The sequence below is a fragment of the Lithobates pipiens genome, unplaced genomic scaffold, assembly GCF_037356315.1.
Source record: "Lithobates pipiens isolate NorthernLeopardFrog02 unplaced genomic scaffold, aLitPip1_a1.2 Scaffold_19, whole genome shotgun sequence".
NCBI classification, from domain to species: domain Eukaryota; kingdom Metazoa; phylum Chordata; class Amphibia; order Anura; family Ranidae; genus Lithobates; species Lithobates pipiens.
In genome coordinates, this window is record NW_027507764.1 from 73,907,260 (window position 1) to 73,927,809 (window position 20,550).

The 20,550-nt window shown below is 44.1% G+C and overlaps 1 protein-coding gene across 2 annotated transcripts in view; it reads left to right on the forward strand.

The window, feature by feature from the left end:
* The first annotated feature begins 225 nt into the window (after positions 1-225).
* STAM (signal transducing adaptor molecule) overlaps positions 226-20,550 on the forward strand; it is a 56,046-nt gene continuing 35,721 nt past the window's right edge. For both annotated transcript variants that reach the window (XM_077490907.1, XM_077490908.1), the window contains exons 1-3: positions 226-568; positions 18,072-18,156; positions 20,074-20,149. In XM_077490907.1, coding sequence (XP_077347033.1) covers positions 529-568; positions 18,072-18,156; positions 20,074-20,149 — 201 coding nt within the window. In that variant the 5' untranslated portion in view covers positions 226-528. The remainder of the gene's footprint in view (positions 569-18,071; positions 18,157-20,073; positions 20,150-20,550) is intronic.

A 20,550-nucleotide genomic window follows, 5' to 3' on the forward strand; every position in this document is an offset into this window, starting at 1 on the left:
AGAAACTGTCTGAGGTCATTATAAGAGATCAATAACGAGTCACATGACCGGGAAGACATCACGTGGTGTTCTGTTTATGATCAGGTAACAAACGATCACATGACCGCATCACATTTTTTTCTACAGGGCATTCCCTTGCGCATGCGTACAACCTGACCATCCGTCAGCCCTCCCTACCCTCTGCAGTACGGCTGCGCAATACCTGGCCCCGCCTTCTCCCCTGAGGGAGCGTCATCAAATGCCAGTCCCAGCATCAGCCCAGGGAGCCGCTGACAAGCTCCTCTCCCCGTCTCCTTTGTTTCCCTATTATAATTAATAAGAGGGGACAGCCCGGCGCCGCTGACCTTTTTTGTGGTACTGCTGGAGACAGGCAATGGAATAGACAGCCGCATTTCCCGGCATGCTCAGTGGCCCAGGCAGCTGTGTGGCCCCTCTGAGGAGCTGATGCTCAGGCAGGCAGGATCAGGGGAGTGATCAGCAGGAATTCCCGGATCCAGCATCCTTAGGAGACCCTCCAATCCCGCAGCCATGCCGCTCTTCACCTCCAACCCCTTCGACCCAGATGTGGGTAAGTCATTGTCTGCAACTTGTGAGCATCCCAGGCCCATCCCTAACAGAACCGCAGCACCTGTGTGAGAAGCCTCTGATGGAAGCAGTCACATTACTGGGCCAGGGTTGCTGACAGCATCTTCCAGCAGAGGCTTCTCCCTCAGGTGTTTTCTCCTGGTGGGGACTTCCTTTGCATAAGGAAAAGTGCATAGAGGAGAACTTGGTAACCAATCAGATTTTGGCTCTTTCGGGTAGTCGAGTGAGTGGTTGCTATGGGTTAACGCGCATGGTCTGCTGCTGCTGGGCTCACTTAGAGCTGATGCAGAGGGGGTAAGAAAACAGGTCAGCAAAATTCCTACTGACCTCGGGGATCCCTCGCCGCAGCCTGTGCGCTATAAAATGCGCCCCCTGCTGGTGTGCGATGTGCAGGGGCCGTGCCGTCCATCATTACTACACAATGCACTGTTTGCTTTTATATTTTAAACACTTTATTGAAGTTGTGGTGACAAGTAAGGATGAGCTCAGGCGTGTTCACATGAGACACGTGTAGAGCCTGTTAGGAAGTGGGTGCAGCGCTAATCCCAGGCAGTGAGACATTGTCCCGGTGTGCGGCTGCAGAGATCGGGCAATGTCTCACTGCCTGTGATTACCGCAGCGCTGACTTCCTGGCGGGCTCTGTACGTGGAGCATGCCAACACGCCGGAACTCATCCCTAGTGAAAAGCGATGCTGTGCGTTTCACTGCTTTTAAGAAGAACTCTGCCCCTACCTAGCCTAAAGCGGGGGGCTCCACCCTAAAGGAGAAGCTCCACTTGACTGCCTCCTCTACACAAAGCTTCACTGCTGATTTTCCTTACCCAAGATTAAGGATGAGCTCTGGTGTGTTGGCATGCTCCACGTGCAGAGCCCGCCAGGAAGTTGGCGCTGCACTAATCACAGGCAGTAAGACATTGCCCTGATGCCCGGCTGCAGAGATCGGGAAATGTCTCACTGCCTGTGATTAGCCAGCACCGACTTCCTGACGGGCTCGGCACGAGTGTGCGAACACGCCAGAGCTCACCCCTACCCGACATGGCCTCTCCAGCACCCGAGAACTGATTTAAGAATTGGCTTGGGTGAGGACAACGCAGGATCCCTAGATGGGTAAGTGCCGTAAAAGTCAGCAGCTACAGTATTTGGGGTGAGGATTCTCTCCTACATGTAAAAATCATAATTTTTTATTTATTTTTTGCTAGAAAGTTACTCGGAACCCCTAAACCATATCATATTTTTTTTTTTGCAGACACCATAGGGAATAAAATGGCGGTCATTGAAACTTTTTATCTTGCACGATATTTGCGCAATTTTTTTCAAACGCCCCTTTTTTATTTTATTTTTTTTGGGGGGGAAAAAAGCGGTTTCATTAATAATTAAATAACAAAACAGTAAAGTTAGCCCAATTTGTTTTGTATAATGTGAAAGAGGATGTTGCGTCGAGTAAATAGATACCTAACATGTTGCGCTTTAAAACTGCGAACACACATGGAATGGCGCCAAACTTCAGTAATTAAAACTCTCCATAGGCGAGGCTTTGAACATTTTTACAGGTTACCAGTTGAGAGTTAAGAGGAGGTCTAGTGCTAGAATTGTTGCACACGCTCTAACGCACGTGGCAATGCCTCACATGTGTGGTTTGAATGGTGTTTAGGGCTACCGGGGACAGGGGCGTTTTTAATTTTATTTTTTACTTAAATTTTTAATTTTTGCACTTTTTTTTTTTTTTTTTTTACATTTTATTTTTATCACTTTTATTCCTATTGCAAGGAATGTAAACATCCCTTGTAATAGGAATCTGTGACAGGTCCTCTTTATGGAGAGATGTGGGGTTAATAAGACCCCACATCTCTCCTCCAGGCTGGAAAGCATGAGATCGGGGAACAATCAAAAATTCACAGATCTCATTCTGGCAGCCGCGATCGCAGCTTTGTTTACTTCCAGGAACCCGGGCGTGATGTCATAACGTTGCGCCCGGGCCTCCCGACGGTCATGGAGATGATTGGTGACCATTTGGTCACCGGAAATCTCTATCATTGTCATCCGGCGCCGGCCGATTCTTTCTTCGGGCCCCTGATGGTACGGGAGAGCCGACAGCCGCTATGATCGTTCTTATCATGCACAGAATTGCCGGTTTGAAAAAAATGATATCTGAATGATGCCTGTAGCTGCAAGGTATTGAAGTGTTTAAAAAAGAATGCATTGAGAAGAGGGAAAAAAAAGAAAGAAAAAAAAAACCTGTGTGTAGCTCCCCCCACCTCCCTCCTAAATACTTACCTGAGCCTCTGTCCCTAATAAGTACATTGACCCTTGAGTTTTGTATAAAGCACTGTCCTAGTGATGCCAGGCTGTAATGTCCCCACCATATACCATCACAGACTCTGCAGAACCTTTTCATGCCACTGTATGGGTTTTTGATTCCAGCATTTGAACCTGGGACCCGGGTGCTGCAGGGCAGTAACCCTTGCCCCTGTGCCTCCATGCTGCACATGGTGTCATTGTGGCGAGTTGTTTTCGTCTCTTTACATAGAAGCGTTCACTGTTTCCTCCAGACAAAACCCAGATCCATAAATACATCAGTGTTACAATTGTAAGAGGAGATCTCTGTTTACTCCATTCAACATCGGGGGGAACTTGTGCTGAGCCGCAGCCTCCAGCAGTGATGGTCAATTGGACCAAAGGACAATCAGCACCAAGTTTGTTTTTATGCTGTTAATTGGAGGGAGAAATCTCCATGAACAAAGCATCACTTAACTGTCACCTCCCCGAGACAGGAGTCTGCCCTGAGTGAGCTCTATATATATATATATATATATATATATAATTTTTTTTTTTTTAAAGCGCATCAATACTTATTAGTACTCGCGGATACCAGTGACTGATTCCTACTGCAACTGTTTTGTTTACACTTCAGCTGTCAGCAGTGGTACAAAGCGTTGAAAAGTTATTTACAAATTTTTTTACATTTTTGCGTTTTTTTTTTTTTTTTTTTCCCCCAATTTGAAACCTCTAAATTAATGTTAAAAGTGTAAAACTATTAACGAACAAAGCAAACAATTTTTTTTTTTTTTATTAGTTTATAAAATAGAAGTTAAAAAAATTAGCAGGAAAATAAATGGAGAAGGAGAATAAGGAGTTAATTAAGGCAGATTAGCATAAATTAAGGGTTAATAATGGGTTAAACAGGAACATTAAAAAAAAAAGAAGCAATGGGGGTTATTTACTAAAGGAAAATCCACTTTGCACTGCAAGTACACTTGAAAGTAAAGTCGCTGTAGATCCGAGGGGGACATACAAGGAAACTAAAAAACAGCATTTTTAGCTTGCACATGAGTGGATGATCAAATCAGCAGAGCTTCCCCTCATTTCAGATCTACCCTTTAGATTTAGAGCGACTGCACTTCCAAGTGCACTTGCAGTGTAAAGTGGATTTGCCTTTCGTAAATAACCCCAATGTTTCTTTTTAAGCAGCTGAACAATGTTGTTGATAAACATTGCCCGATTTTCATTTACATTTCAGCTGTCATAAGGGAAAGACCACTGACGGCTGAATGAGTCATTGGTTGTTAAGGACACGGCGGCCTCGCTCCTTAAAGCGGTTCTTCACCCTAAAGGGGAAGTTCCGCTAGTATTATCCCTCCCCCCCTCCGGTGCCACAATCGGCACCTTTCAGGGGGGAGGGGGGTGCAGTTACCTGAATAATCCAGGTAACTGCACCCACTTCCGGCCAGACCGCCGCAGACCCCCGCATCGCTCCGCCCCCCCCCCCCCCCCCCCCGTTGTGTTCTGGGAAACACACAGTTCCCAGAGACACAGCGGGGGACCATAAGAGAAGCGCAGCGCGACTCGCGCATGTGCAGTAGGGAACCGGGCAGTGAAGCCCTCATGCTTCACTTCCCGATTCCCTGACAGAGGATGGCGGCGGTGGCTGCAGCGAGACGAGCGATCGCTCGTCATCTGCCGCCGACATCCCTGGAACCTGGGACAGGTAAGTGTGATATTATTAAAAGTCAGCAGCTGCAATATTAGTAGCTGCTGGCTTTTAATATTTTTTTTTTTTAGGTGCAGCTCCTCTTTAAGATAATTGCCAGCTTTCCTTCTTTTTTTTTTTCTCCCCATTTTAGCTGTCAGTTGGGGAATTCCGCTGATCTCTAAAAGATCCAAGCCAGAAAAGTATCAGTTTCGGGTATTGGAGCATTTGCATGAGTACTGATACTCAAGCAAATGCTTAGGCCCCTTTCACACTGGGGCGGTTTTTAGGCGCTACTTTAAAAAAACAGAAAAAAAAACGGTCCCTTTCACTCTAGTGTGAAAGCTGGAGGGCTTTGACACTGGAGCGGTGCACTAGCAGGACCGTGAAAAAAGTCCTGCTAGCCGCATCTTTGGAGCGGTGTATTCACTGCTCCTACCCATTGAAATCAATGGGGCAATGTGGCTATACCACTGACAAAGCGCCGCTTTGCGGGTGGTTTTAACCCTTTTTCGGGCCGCTAGCAGGGGTTAAAACCACCCCGCTAGTGGCCGCAGACCGCTGCTAAAACGACGGTAAAGTGCCGCTAATTATAGCGGCGCTTTACTGCCGACGCCGCTCCCGCCCCAGTGTGAAAGGAGCCTCAGTATCGGTGCAACCCTACATGTGACAGTGTTTGGAGCATTGTCACATGTTTCCTGATATCTGAAAACCTCAATTTGTGACACGGGACAGGGAGGCGGTAAAGCAGGGCGGTTGGATGGGTATACTTGCTGGGGATGGGGGGCGTTTATCAGGGGCTGCTGACACTATTGGTGCCTCCCGGTAACTACAGGACATACAACCGGTGGAGTGAACAAGCATTCCACTCATCCCATGACTCGGGACTTGCAGTGGTCAATGAACAAGCCAGTTATTTTCTATACACAAGCTGCCAGGTAGGTAAGTAGGTATGTTCTTTCTTCTTGGGGTAATTTCACATTGACATTAAATCCTCAGCCGCTTTATAGCTTACCACACCGAGTACAATAAAATAAACATTCCCCAAGTAAACTTTATTTTTTTAGCTTGGAGTAGGTGAGAGAGGAGCAGTGAAGTGGAGTGCTTTGCTGTCCTAGGCTAGGGGGAATGTGTGTTTCTATTGCTGAACACAGTGTAGGGAGACACAACTGTAGCCCATGCATGCAAGGGTGACTCCATAGGATACTGCAAGAGAAAGGAGCCACCCTGAAAAAGGAAACCTGGGTCATGGCACCAACTTAAGTTCACCCTTACAGAAAAAATAAGTGCATGTAATTTTGCAGAAAGAAAACGTGCATTTATTATACTTTCTTGCAGGAGCCTGGAAAGCATTGGTCATGGGTGCAATGTGGGCTCCTGCAGACATGTCCTCCCGCTCTTCTGTACTCCTGTACGCATTTTCTGTTTGAAATCCAGTGGACTACGAGAGCGCTTATCAGCACCCCCACAGCCCATTGAAACTTGAAGACTGTCTGCTGCGGTGGCAGGCTATACTTGCAGTTTATTAATCGCAGGAATCTGTAAATGATGCGGCTGTGTGGGCGGAGCCCCGTTGTGCTATTCTTAAACCGTCATTGTCACAGAGAGAGGGTACAGGAACTGCAACATGTTTCAAACATAAACTTATGCTTTAAACTGTAAAATAGGCAATGGATGTGTTTATAAAGAAGCCACATACTCCGTAATTGTTTCATTAGGGCTCATTCACACAGACTGAAAAAAATGCTTCGTTTAGATATATATTTTATGCATGCCAGAAAGATTCTGCGTAAAATACACACCTAAAGTACTTGTGTTTGAGTAAAATATGCAGATCTACACATTCTACAATATGCTATTGGAAGTTCTGGTTTAAGAATTTATCCCCTGCCCCCCTCTTCTCTAACACCATTGGAGGTTTCTTTTTTTGGGGGGGTGGGGGGGCTAGTGGGTACATCATTTTGGTTGGCACCCGCTCTCAGCTTCCGCTGGAATCATCTAGGCCCAGGCGAGGATGGCACTGGATCCCTGGACACAGCGGATAGGTAAATTTTTTTTTTTTTTTTTAGGGCTGTGAAAATTAAAGATTAATTCCTCGATTCATTTTTTTTTTTTGATCGGTACTCACCTCTCCGCTGCCTTCAGGGAGTTCTGTTGGAGATCCAGTGACGTCACGACATGGATGTCACTGGACTCCTCCCCCCTTCTCCAAGTGCCTCCGTCCCCTAACGAAGGGAAGGGGGAGGAGTCCGGTGAGCTACGCATGACGTCACCCGCTGCTGCCCTACGGAACTAACACGATTGTCGGCATTACATGCTGTGTTTTTATCATCTTTATGTGAGTAGTTTTGTGTTTGAACACAAAAAATTAAATCTTATACTTAAGCGATGATCGCTTGGATCTTTTCTTTCTACCCATGACCTGGCGTCCTTGCTGAGATCTAAGGAGACGTGAGAGAAGTTTATGGTCCGTGTTAACCCTTTTAGTACCCGCTTGCATGACCACCTGTTTGCACAGGGGTCCATGCTATAAGGTGAGAGTGATTAGTTAGACTGGAGGTGGAGGGAATGTCACGCTACTGTGGAAAAAAAGATTACTTTTACGGTTTGAATTTAAAACTTATTTGTATGAACTGTGAAGTTAAAGCGGAGGTTCACACAAAAATTGAACCTCCGCTTTTTGGAAACCTCCCCCCTCCGGTGTCACATTTGACACCTTTCAGGGGGGAAGGGGGTGCAGATACCTGTCGCCAGCAGCAGCCAAGAGCCGATCGATTGCTCAGCTTCGGCTGCCGACATCGCTGGACTCCAGGAAAGGTAAGTGTCCATTTATTAAAAATCAGCAGCTGCAGTATTTGTAGCTGCTGGCTTTTAATAATTTTGTTTTAGGTGGACTCCCTCTTTAAGTCATGGATTGTGGAAACTAACTAGTGTCAGGTGATTGTATATAGTGTATACCACATTTATCACTGACTAATGTAGAGTTTCAATGCAAGAAGTTCAGCTAAAAGTATTTGGATCTGTATGTGCGTTTTATAATTAAAATTAATCGATTAAAAAAAATCGATTAATCGAACACAAACATTTTAATCGGCAACGGCCCTAGTATTTTTATTAAGTCAGCAGATACAGTATTTGACTGTAACCACTTGCCGACAGGCTCGCGCTGATATATGTTGGCAGAATGTCACGGGTGCGCAAAACCACTCCGTCATCGGGGGCTAGCACACACATGCCTCTGGTGGTGCCTGCCGCTGGAACGTACCTGCGGGTCCAGCAGCCTCGATGTCTGCCGGTGGCCCAAGATCGTGGCACAGAGGCAGAACGGGGAGATGTAAACAAGGCATTTCCCTGTTCTGCCTAGCAACATGACAGGGATCTACTGCTCCCAGTGATCGGGAGCAGTGATCTGTCATGTTCTAGTGAGCCCATCCCCCCTACAGTTAGAACATGCTGAGGGAATACACTAAACCGTTTCCCTGGCCCTGTCAGTGACATTTCTACAGGAATCAGTGCATTTTTATAGCATTGATTGCTGTATAAATGTCAATGGTCCCAAAACAGTGTCTGATCTGTCCACCGCAATGTCGCAGCCCCGCTAAAAATAGCAGATTGCTGCCATTACTAGTAAAAAAATAAATATAAAAAATTCCCTAAATCTATTCCCTAGACTCTATAACTTTTGCACAAACCAATCAATATACACAACATTTATTTTTATTTTTTTACCAAAAATATGTAGAATACATATTGGCCTAAACTGATGAAGACTTTTTTTGTTTTGGATATAACTTTTTTATATTTATTTTATTATATCTCTCATAATTTTTTTTTTTTTTTAATAGTGCAAAAAAACACATGCAAAGGTGATAATACCACCAAAAGGGCACTGGGCTGCTGCACAGAGTTTTTTAACTTCATGCGTAGGATGCATGAAGGTTAAAAGAAAAAAACCTTCAGCCTTAAATGTGTCCCTCTCCTTCCTGAACGCCTAACCTGTGTCTGAACTGCTTGTCAGGAACAGATTGTGCGGATGGTGTATCTCTGTAATATAATGCCATATGTTGCTGAGTGTTAGGTTTCCGACCATTTCTGTTGCTGAAAGAGACGATACAGCTAAAAGGCTTCTGTTAGACTGACAGCCCGGTGCCTGCAGTGCCTCCTGATTGGCTGGCGATCAGCTGGTGTTTGTGGGAAGCAGATATCAAGATTTTGAACAATCAAAAGTGCAGCTATTACGCTGACAGCTGGAACACTTTAGATTTCCCCTCCTCTTCTCTTCTCAGAGGAAGTAGGAAAAAATCTCCTCAATCTCTCCATCGGACTCACGTGTGTGTGATGTGGCCCCGGCTCGGTGGTTCAGAAATCATATCTGCATCACAGCCAGGCAATTGGCATTTCCATTTCTTTTGTCACGGGGTTCCTTATTAATCATTTAAAAGAAAAAGAAGGAAGGCTGACATGGAAAATTGCATTGGCTCACAGGATAATTAGACGTGCAAAATGTCCAGTCAACGCTCTGTAAATGTATATTTTAAAAGGCTGATCTTTTTTTTTTTTTTTTTTGTGCACTTGTGTAAAATATAGGGGTGTATTTACCAAAGGCAAATGGACTACAGTTGTACTCATTTTCCCCAGAGTTTAGCAGGTGTGGAGAAGCTTCACTTTGTCAAGAATATCCAATCACGTGCAAGGAATATAAAAAAAAAAAAAAAAAAAAAGACAAATAACAGGATTTTTGCTTGCACATGACTGATGGAAATCGGTAGAATTTTACCACATTCCCTAAGCTCTAGGGAATATGAGTGCAACTGCTCCTGTCTTTTGTCCCATAGAGGGGTTGATTTACTAAAGTTAGTTTGCAAAGTGAAATTGCTCCAGAGAGCTTAGGCCAGGTTTACATATGTGTGAGTTGGATGCGGTATGTGAATGTGAATTGTGTTAAAATAGTGACCGGTAAAACACCTTAAAACAGCTGCTCCTTTCACTCCAGTGTGAAAGCCCTCGGGCTGCCTCACTGGAGCGGTGCGCTGGCAGGGCGTCAGAAAAATTCCTGCCAGCAGCTTCTTTGGAGCGGTGAACTCCCTGCTCCTTCATCACTCCTCCCCATTGAAATCAATGGGGCAGCTCTGCGATACCTCCGGCGTCGTTTTCAGGGCGGCTTTAACCCCTTTTCGGGCGCTAGCGCCGGGGGGGGGGGGGGTTTAAAACTGCGCTGCTAAAACGATGGTAAAGCAGCGCTAAAAATAGTGCCCCTTTACTGCTGGCGCTCAATGTGAAAGGGGTCTTGGATAAAATAGCTGTCCAAAATACCAAGTTATTGACTGATTTAAAGCGGGAGTCTGTCTTTTTTTTTTTTTTTTTTTTTTTTTTTTTTTTTTTTAAAAAGACAAATACTGCAGCTGCTGACTTTTAAAATAGTGACACTTACCCGCCCAGTGCGCCCGCGATGTCGGCACCCGAAGCCGATCTCACAATCGTCTCTCGGGTGCTGCAGCCGCCATCTTGGGTATGGGAATCAGGAAGTGGAGCCTTTCGTGTTCATTTCCCGGTTCCCTACTGCGCATGCGCGAGTTGCGCTACGCAATAAGGATGGTCCCCGCTGTCTCTGGGATCCGTGTGTTTCGCAGCGGGGGACTTTCGGAAAGGGGCGTAGATTCTGCGGAAAGGGGCATACCTTCTGCAGAATCTACGCCGGAAGTGGGTGCAGATGCCTGTACTGTACAGGTACCTGCACCCCCCTCCCCCCTGAAAGGTGCCAATTGTGGCGCCGGAGGGGGGGAGGATTCCAATGAGCGGAAGGTCCACTTTCGGGTGGACCTCCGCTTTAAAGCACCTGTGCAAGATAAAGGAAAACCTGCAAATATGGCCTGTTGGGGGTACTTGAAGACTGGTGTACACTGTGCTGTATGCAGTGCACTCTAAACTGCTTGACTGTGTATTGTATTCCACATTTGTCATCTTTGTACACTATGCTATTCGTTATATACACCGCTGTGCACGTTTTTAGAATATTGTACACTTTGCTGTATGCAGTGTACGCCACATTGCCTGACTGCGTGCACTGTCCTATTTGTTATATACTCTGTGCATTGTACGCGTGACACACCTTCCCTTTGTACAATTGGCTGGACATTATATACTGCATACAATGTTCTGTGCGTTATGCATTCTACATTCAGCAATACTACCCCCTCTGTACCATCTGCTGTATGTTGTATACCCCACGTTGCTCCCTATGACTGTATATCACTTGACTCTGTACACTGTGCTGTACGATATATACTCGGCATTGCACAACTCTGAGCATTGCTTTATGTATCCCCAGTAGGGGACTTTTGGGGGTGTTCCCTATATATGAACACACAATGCTAGGGTCTTTTAATAACTGCATGATAATGTGGTAACATGTACCGCACCACCACTTTTCACATTTTTGCTCTCTTATTGTATCCACCTTTCAGTGGGCTCTGGTGGCAGCCTGTTGTGTTCCTTTATCTGGGGAAGCAGCTGGGAATACATTTGTGCAATTAGTCACATCGTATGTGTGTGTATATGTATATATGTGTATATATATATATATATATATATATATATATATATATATATATATATATATATATATATATATATATATATATATATATATATATATATATATATATATATATATATATATATATATATATATATATATATATATATATATATATATATATATATAATGACATGGCTACCTTCATCAACATTAATATTCTAGTGCTGCAATATCCTTGGGAAGTAATCAGCCTTCACAATTTCGCTTATTTTCTTTTTTATTTTATTTTCATTTTTTTTTTTTCATTCAATTTGATTGAAATTCTAATAGTTTTCATGAGAAAGGTGATTGTTAATTTCAGTAACTTTCTTTTTTTTTTTTTTTTTTTTTTTCTGCGTGCTATCAAAGATGGGCTTGAAAAAATAAATGTGCTAAATTTTCGACGCATAATACAACTACATAGAACATAAATGGTGGAGAAAATTATCTTAAAAATATTTCTGTGAAGAAAAAAACACGACTTGAGGTCTTATTTGTGAACATAGAAAAGAAAAATATGGATGGAACGTGGGGGGGGGGGGGATTGGGTCAATGCTTACTAATAAGGTTTAATCCTTCAATCCCTGGGGCAATAAAACGGGCAATCTGATCCGTTACTTTGAGAAGCTGCTTTTCTTTTTTGCATTTCCTTTGCTGTAGGTGTTTTTTACTTTAGCACAGGTACAGTTAGACCCCTTTCACACTGAGTTGCTTTGCAGGCGCTATAGCATTAAAAATAGCGCCTGCAAAGTGCCCTGAAACAGCGGCTCCATTCACTCCAGTGTGAAAGGCAGGGCATCATAAAAAGTCCTGCCAGCAGCTTTTTTTTTTTTTGGCGCATTAGAAGCGGTGAACTCTGCACTCCTAAAGCGGCCCTGACCATTGAAGTCAATAGGCAGCGCCGCTGTAGCAGTGTTTTGCGGGTGCGTTTAACCATTTTTCGGCCGCTAGGGGGGTGTTAAGAGCACCCTGCTAGCAGCCGAATAGCACCGCAAAAAATAGCGGGGTTTTACCACCGACGCCTGGGGCGGCTCCGTGTGAAAGGACTCTTAAGACTATATAAAGATGCTTGGTGACTGCACTCTGAATTCTTTATTGTCATTTATCTATAACATCATATGCAATACGGCAGGAGAAGTGAGACCTCTGTGTTTCATGCTGTAGAGCAGGGGTCTCCATACTTTCTGAACCAAGGGCAGGTTTACTGTCCTTCAGACTTTAGGGGGGCTGCACTGTGGCCAGCGGAAATAGAAAATTTTGATGACATCAGCGGGAGTAAACCGTGCCCCACCTTTGGTATTAAGGGGATGAATTGTGCCCAATTGTTGCTGTCAGTGGGAAAAATGGCACCCCAATTTTGGTGTCAGAGGGCAGACTAGTGTCTCATATCAGTGGGATAAAGTGTGCCCCAAGGGCTGGATAAAGGCAGGCAAAGGACCACATCTGGCTCCCGTGCCGTAGTTTGGAGACCCCTGCTATATATAGAGTGCTGAATCATGAATGCGACTAAAGCTAGCCACATATATGAAACCCTGCTCCCCAAAACTGGAAAGTTCCTTGGCTAATGTGGCCATTCCCTGTGCCTCCATCCTTGTTTAATAGTCATCAGGGAGCCAGCTGTCTCTTCCACGTTCTCGCAGCGGGGCCCCCTGATGGCCTGGTACCTACTGGGGTTTTTGACAGAGGTGTCCCAGGAGGTAGCAGGAGTAGGCTTCACATCAACCTTGCATTGGGGAAATTGGAAGTTGTGGTCAGGGTCAGCAGTGAATGGCTCAAAGGGGTTGTAAAGCTTCGTTTTTTATTTTCTAAATAGGTTCCTTTAAGCTAGTGCATTGTTGGTTCACTTACCTTTTCCTTCGATTTCCCTTCTAAATGTTTTTTTTTTTTTTTCTTTGTCTGAATTTCTCACTTCCTGTTTCTCCTCCAGTAAACACCATCACCCGAGTGGTGTTTAGTCAACCAGAACAGTTTACTGAGGAGGAACAGGAAGTGAGAAATTCAGACAAAGAAAAAAAAACATTTAGAAGGGAAATTGAAGGAAAAGGTAAGTGAACCAGCAATGCACTAGCTTAAAGGAACCTATTTAGGAAATAAAAAACTGACCTTTACAACTGCTTTAAATGAAAGGAAAATAATATTAATGATGATAAAGTAAAAAAAAAAAAAAAAAAAAAAAAAGAATTGGGCTTTAATGTCGAGTGGCCACATATATGTGGCCATGGAAAACTGTATTCTGTGCTGAGGGCGCACTTCCAGTACAGTAACTAAGGAATCAAAAAAAGCTCCTGATGCATACCTGCGAATGGCTGTCACATGATCGAAAGCCCCCAATCGCAATGATCATATGATCAAAATGCCCATCACCACCTCTCCGTATTTTGCTTTTCTTGAGCTGGGGGGTGATTGGTGGCAAAGGGTTAAAGGTGCATTTTCTTTATTTATTTTAATGTTGCGTGTGGAGGAAGGATAGGGATGGAGGAAGCTCTCCTCTCTCCCTTCCAACGGTGCAGCCTCCACCAGTCTCTTCAGGGCAGCCCAAATGGAGCAGTTTTAAAAAAAAAAAATTTAATTTAATTTTTTTTTTTTTTTTTTTTTTTTTTTTTTTTTTTTTTTTTAGTATCCCCAATTTCCGCTTTCAGCCTTGGTTCACACTATTACGAACACATTGCTGTGCAGATCACATGCGATGTCTGTGCGATGCAAATTTAGCCATACAGTTGTTTGGCTGAACTCGCGTTGCATTCGCATAAAAATGCTGTATGGAACTTTATTTTTATTTTTTTTTTTTCTTCTTCCTTCCCCTAGCACTGTAATCGGATCTCATGGGTGTGATTAACTTTTATATTGACACCTGCAGCAGTTCGCAGAGGGCAGTGTGAACTGCCTGCATGGGAGATGCGATGCGAGAACCGGCACTGGAATTGCGCTGGTTCCCACATCGCATATGTGTGAACCCAGGCTAAATGTATCTTGCTAAATGAGAGCAGTACAGTTCCCTGAATTGGACCCCATACAGTCCCCTATAAAGCAGGGATGAGACTGGTAAAGGACAGTACAAGGAGACTGTTAGTTGAGCTGCGGTATAGGCTAACCAAGAACATGCTGATAGAAGGAGAGATCAGAGTGACAGATGAGATCATCAATCTGCTGCTTTTCCTTTTTTGCTGTCCGGTCAGGCTGGGGGAGGGACAAGACCTGTAAGTGGCCAGGCGGAGCTGTGTAAATCACAGGACTGGATATGGACTTGTATTTAATCTTCTTATTTAGCAGTTTGCCTGGAGTTCAGCCTTTTTAACTGCTGTAAGAAAAGAGACTTGCGTAGAAATTCATCCTTTGCGCTGTTAATAGATTAGACATGGAGATTTGCCCTGAAGGTAACATTTGCTTATGTGTTTTCTTTTTTTTTTTCTTGGATGTTCATTTAGAATTTCCTGGCTTTGTGAAAGGTTTCCTTTTACTGGACGCATTTTGCAGCATCACTTTTCCCATCCACAAAGTGCACCTCTAATTACAATTACTAATAGAAGAGAATATCATTTCTTCAAACCTAAAACATCCTTGGTTGATCCACACAGGGAGCCATTATTTACAAGTTGTCATCTAGAAAAGATGGCTTCCTTGTGGTTAGAATAAAGGAAAGTGACAGCAATGTATCTTCTAAAAGGCGAGCATGGAGGTGATCCTGCTGAGCGCTGCAGGCGCCATTCTGTAAGCGCAATTAGTGATGAAGAATGTTAGAAATCACAGCATTCCTGCGTATAACCTGCACATAAAATGCAATGCCACCTTCCTATGGGGGAGACATTAATCATTTTAATAACCTGTCCAGTATATTAATTGCTGATCACATCCAGAATTCCAGTGATGGGGAAGAGAAAAATCTCTACTGCAATGTCAGGTCTGTGAGAAGAAGAAAAAAAGAGTAATTGAAAGCAGGATATTGTTTGAAAATTCCATTTATTCTTTTTCTATGCATAATGTCATATCTGCTGATTCTATTCAGACAATTTAAAGGGATCCTAAAGTGACTTGGTTTCTATTATAAAAAAGAAAAATGTGATTGTAAGACCGCTGCTCCTCAAATACGGTGTGATAGAAAGTATTGCAACGACCGCCATTTTATTCTCTAGGGTGTTAGAACCCCAAACATTATACATTTATTTTTTATTTTTTCCAAAGTAATTTTCTAGCAAAACAGAAGCAGTTTTTTTAACTTGTAAACAACAAATCTCAGAAAGGGGCTTGGTCCTTAAGTAGTTAAACAGGTGTACCTAATAAAGTGGCCGATGAGTAGAATGTATAATATAATTTATATACATATATTGTGCAGGATCCCTAAATTACAAGGTGGGGAAAAAAGGAAAAGGAAGCCGGGGGAGGGGGGGGGGGGGGGTATACCAACCACACTTTAGAATGACACTAGGGCTGTCACTGAAGTCATGAGTTGAGTGCTCTTGATTGGGATGCCGGTGAGGAAGGAGGATGATCCGGCTGGATGACGTTGAGGACCTCGAGTCCCACTAGGAGAGAGTCAGTTGTTGGTGTCCTCTTACCCAACTGGTATTGGGAGAGCCCCATAGTATGAGACAGCATTTTCATTGTTGTCGAGTTCCTCCTTGAGATAGTGTCAATTTCATGAAGGCCTGCCATCTGGAGTAGAGACGTTTGCTAGAGGCTTTGTGGTTGGTTGAGTTCGGTGTTGAGTTTGTCTTTGTGTACTAAGTGCAGAAGCTCTCGTTTGACCTGCAACATCTTTGGACAGTGAGAAGTCCAATTTATTTTTTAAATGGATTTTTGGATGACCAGGAGACAGATCAAAAACCAGTCTTTTTGTGTGGGGGGGTTGGCATTGGAGGACCATGTTATGAGTTTGTTCCAGTACCCAAATATGAGTAGGGTGTCTTTTGATTTCAGCAGGGTTATTCCGTATATGAAGGATATGACTTGATCCCAGAAGGTGGAGATGTATGTGCAGGACCAGAAACGGGGAGTCAAGGAAGGTCTTGCCTGATGGCATAGAGGGCAGGTGGCGGAGTCCTGGTTGTTCTTTTTCAAGAGGAATGGTATATAGGCATGGTGGAGAATTTTTCAGTTGGGTTTCTCTCCAAGATTTGTTGGATCAGTTGTAGGATTTTGCTGTAGCCTAAAAGGAGTTTATCTACTATATCTGTGTCAAAGTCTCTGCTCCAATTCGCTGCTGATGAGGATGCTATAGTAGGAGTGATCTCTTACATGAGAGGTTTGTAGATGTCAGAAATGGTATAGGAGACTTTGTGGAGCAGATGATCTGTAATAGTTGCGCTTTTCTCTGCATGAGTTGCGGATGAAGCTGACACATTGCCAAAAGTGGAAGGCATGTGACGGGGATTAGAATTTTTCAGCAGTGACTGTGAGGGTATGGGGTAGCACCACTTCTATGTTGCAAAGGGTAGAAAATTCTATGAGGCCTTTTTGTTGCCAAATAGAGAAGAGTTTGTGTTCCATCCCTAGTTGGAAATGTTGGGTTGCCCTGGATTGGTAGGTGTCTGGACATGAAAGGGGAGAGCTTCAGGCATTTTCTTCTCTCCCAGGCTATGGCAGTGTCCCAAAGGAGGAGATTGTGTTGCATGGTTGAGGTATAGATTTCCACTTGCAGTGAAGAAGGGCTACCAAAGAGTAAGAATAGGCCATCAGTGATTCAATTGAGTAGTTTGGATATCACAATCCTCCCGCTATTCAATCTAGGCCTATTCGGAGAAGTTGTGTTAAGTTGTAGGCTCTGACATTGGGAAGACTAATACCCCCTTTGCGCCTGGGAAGATATCATTTTGTAAATGAATTTCGCGGCCGCTTATTCTGCCAAATAAATTTGGCGATATCTTTGTTTGTTTAGCAACTGAATATCCTCGTGTTTCAGGAGTAGTGGAATCTTTTGAAGCAGATGCAATAAGTGTACAAAGCAGACCGTTTTTACTAAGTGGCATCTTCCCAGGAGCGAGAGAGGCAGATCCATCCAGTTCTTGGGATTTTTTTTTTTCACCAGATGGTGATGGTTTAGGTGGTATATAGATGATGCCAGTTTCCCTATTTTGATACCTAGGTAAATTATGTGTGATTGGGCTACTGTGAAAGGCGAATGGGAGGACCACAGAGGATTTGAAAAGGGTGCCTATGGGGTGGGGATTTCACTTTTATTGTAGTTAATGCAAAGACCCGAACATAGTTTAAATTCATCAAATATTGTTTTGATAGAGGACATGCCAGAGAACATCGGCAAAGAGGGAGGTGCGAAGCTCATGGTCATCAATGTTGATCCCATGCTGTTGAATTTTAAATGGAGGACACTTGTCCCACGATGTCCTCACCCGAAGCCGGTCTGTTCCCTTGGCTTCGAGGTGCATTGCTAGTAAGAGCACCGGGAAGTTAAGCCTTGTTCCCTACTACGTGAGTTGGCCTGCGTGTTCTGAGTGTTTCCTGCTCTCTTCTGGGACCTGTGTGTCTCCCAGAAGACAGCGGAGGAGGGACAGGACATGGTGTAGATCGCTGCGGATACTGTGGGGATCTTTTGCCGGAAGTGGGGGCGAATACCCCCCCCCCCCCCAAAAGGTGCCAAATGGGGGAGGGGGGGTGAGGATCCAGATAGCAGAAGTTCCATTTTTGGGTGGAACTCAGCTTTAAGGAATAGGCTTGCTGAAGAATCTTTAGCCTCCTACACTTCGGGAGTGTTGGATTCCCGGCCCCAACTGAATGCTGTGTTTCCTCCAGCTGACACCCCCCTTCTGTAGGAGCTGGCGGTGGGTGAGGCATCGTGGACCTGGCATATAACACCAAGGTTTGTCGGATGCTGATGATTGAAGATGTGCTAAAGGGAACTGGTTGGAAATTTTAAGTCTGCTGCTGCTTAAAAAAAAAAAAAACCCCCAAAAAAAAACCTTTGCTAAAACTTTATTTTATTTTTTGACAGAGAAAGCTACAAGTGAGTTGAACACGGCTGAAGACTGGAGTCTGATCCTGGACTTGTGTGATAAGGTTGGGCAGTCACGTACCGGGTAAGTTCTTTCTTAATATCGGTCTACTTGGTGTAAAGGGACAGAATTCGAATATCTGCTGCGGTTGACGCTTGTTCTGTTATGTTAGCGAGGATAGAAAACATTTCGTTCTGCTTTGCAGTACAGGAGATAAATGGAGACCGCCATTGCTGAGCTCTCCTCCTGACAATGTTGGCTGCTTACTTGTCATGCTGATCCAGTGGTTTTTAATACTTTCTGAGGCACCGACGGGAACAAGTATGCAGTTTGGGAGTTCTGACTTCACGCTGTCTAATCTGCAAGCTTGTTCCAGGTCACTGACTCGGAACATTTTAGAGCGGAACTTTAGGCATACATTTTAAAATTTGCTTTTGTGCTCATTGTAGAGCAGAAATATTATATTGCTGGTGCAGTGGCAGCGAGTGCAGAAGTGTGCAAGGGGGATATTGCATGTTGGTGTAGTGGCAATGAGTGGGGTCTTGCGCCTTTCACAGTGGTGATGAGTGGGATATTGCATGTTGGCACAGTGGCGGTGAGTGGGGTATTGCACACTATGCAGTGGCGGTGAGTGGGGTATTGCACACTATGCAGTGGCGGTGAGTGGGGTATTGCACACTATGCAGTGGCGGTGAGTGGGGTATTGCACACTATGCAGTGGCGGTGAGTGGGGTATTGCGTGTTGGTAAGTGGGGGGTTGTGAATGGCGGTTCACTGGTGGTGAGTGGGGTATTGCATGTTGTTGAAGTTGGCAGTGCAGTTGTAGTGAGCTGGATATTTCACGTTGGTGCTGCAGCAGTGAGTGGGGCATTGCCTGCCATGCAGTGGCAGTGAGTTATTGCCTGTTCAGTGGCGGCGAGTAGAGTATTGAATTGTTTGGGTGCAGTAGTGGTGAGTGTACTATTGCGTGTCAGTGAGGGGCAGCAAGTAGGGAGCACACAGATCAGGGATGAGGTGGACAAAATTAGTTGCCAACTGAGGACAAACTACATGACATAACTATAAAGACCTACCGCGACAACCAGCTATCCACAGGGCAAAAGAATACTAGGGCTTTACACTTGTAGTCTGTACTACAACCACAGGCTACTCTGTCATTCAGTGCCCCATAGATCTGAATTTTTAATTTAAAGTGTTACTAAACCCACAACAGTAATATCAGTCTGTATATCTAATAAAGCATGCTTGTTATACTCGGTGTGGAATCTAAGGGATTAATCTTCTGCATTGTGTATAAAGGCTGTGTGGTCCTGGCTTCTCTGATCCTCCCCTTCTATAACTGACTCCAACCCATCTACTGATAGAACAGAGCCTTAGGTGTCAGGCTGCACATTCTCAGTGTGTGTGTATTTTTTGTGTGTATTGTTTGTGTGTGTGTGTGTGTGTATTGTTTTTTTTTTTTATTTTATTTTTTTTGGAGAGTGCATATGATCAGCACAGGGCCAATCACCACTGTCCATGGAGAGGATCAGGGGTGAATAACTCCTCCAAGCTTAGCAGACACTGATAGAAATCACAAGATTGCTGATGAGAAAAGGTATTTAGCAGTTTATATTTACTAAAACTATTGCATTTCCATGTTCTTTGGGAGACCAGATATAGTGAATACAGGTTCCTGGGTTTAGTAACACTTAAAGGCTCCATTCACACTAGTGCAACATGTCATGTGACCTTTAACACAAACTTTGCATGACAAGGCGCAGCCAATTGAGTTCCATGGCACCTGTTCCAATCTATGCGACTTAAAGTAGTGTCTCTGCACTACTTGGAAGTGACTTGCATGTAAAGTTGCAATAAAGTCACACTCCAAATCGCGCTACTAGTACTCTGTACTGTACTCGCACTAGTGTGAATGGAGCCTTAGAGTTCTATGGAACATAAATGACAGTTAAGTGTGCCCCCCCCCAAACATCCTCTCCATTTTCCTTTTTTATTTTTTAGGCCTAAAGACTGTCTGCGCTCTATTATGAGAAGAGTGAACCATAAAGACCCACATGTAGCAATGCAAGCACTAACGGTGAGTGTTATTTTTGGGTAATCTTGATTTTTTTTTTTTTTTTTTTTTGACCATTACAATTTGTAGGTCGACTTTTCCTAGAAAAATTGTGTGTCTTCGTTTTTGAGGTGATTTCCTGGAAATAGTTATCAAAATAGGAAGAAATCTCTCTAAAATATACACAGAAGGCAGTAAAAAGCTGACAGAGGTTCCAAGCCTCCTCATGGAGATCCTCCTTGAGGGGTCAGTGTGAAGTACCGACTTCCCATTGGAATGCATAACGATTGCAGTACATCTGACCCAACAATGAAGGTTTCGAGGAGAGACACTGTAGTAATGTGCAGGCCACACAGCGCAGATCTCCACAGTGATCCGTCGGTTAATTGGCTTCTGTCCAAAATTGGTCCTAGTATATGAATGGG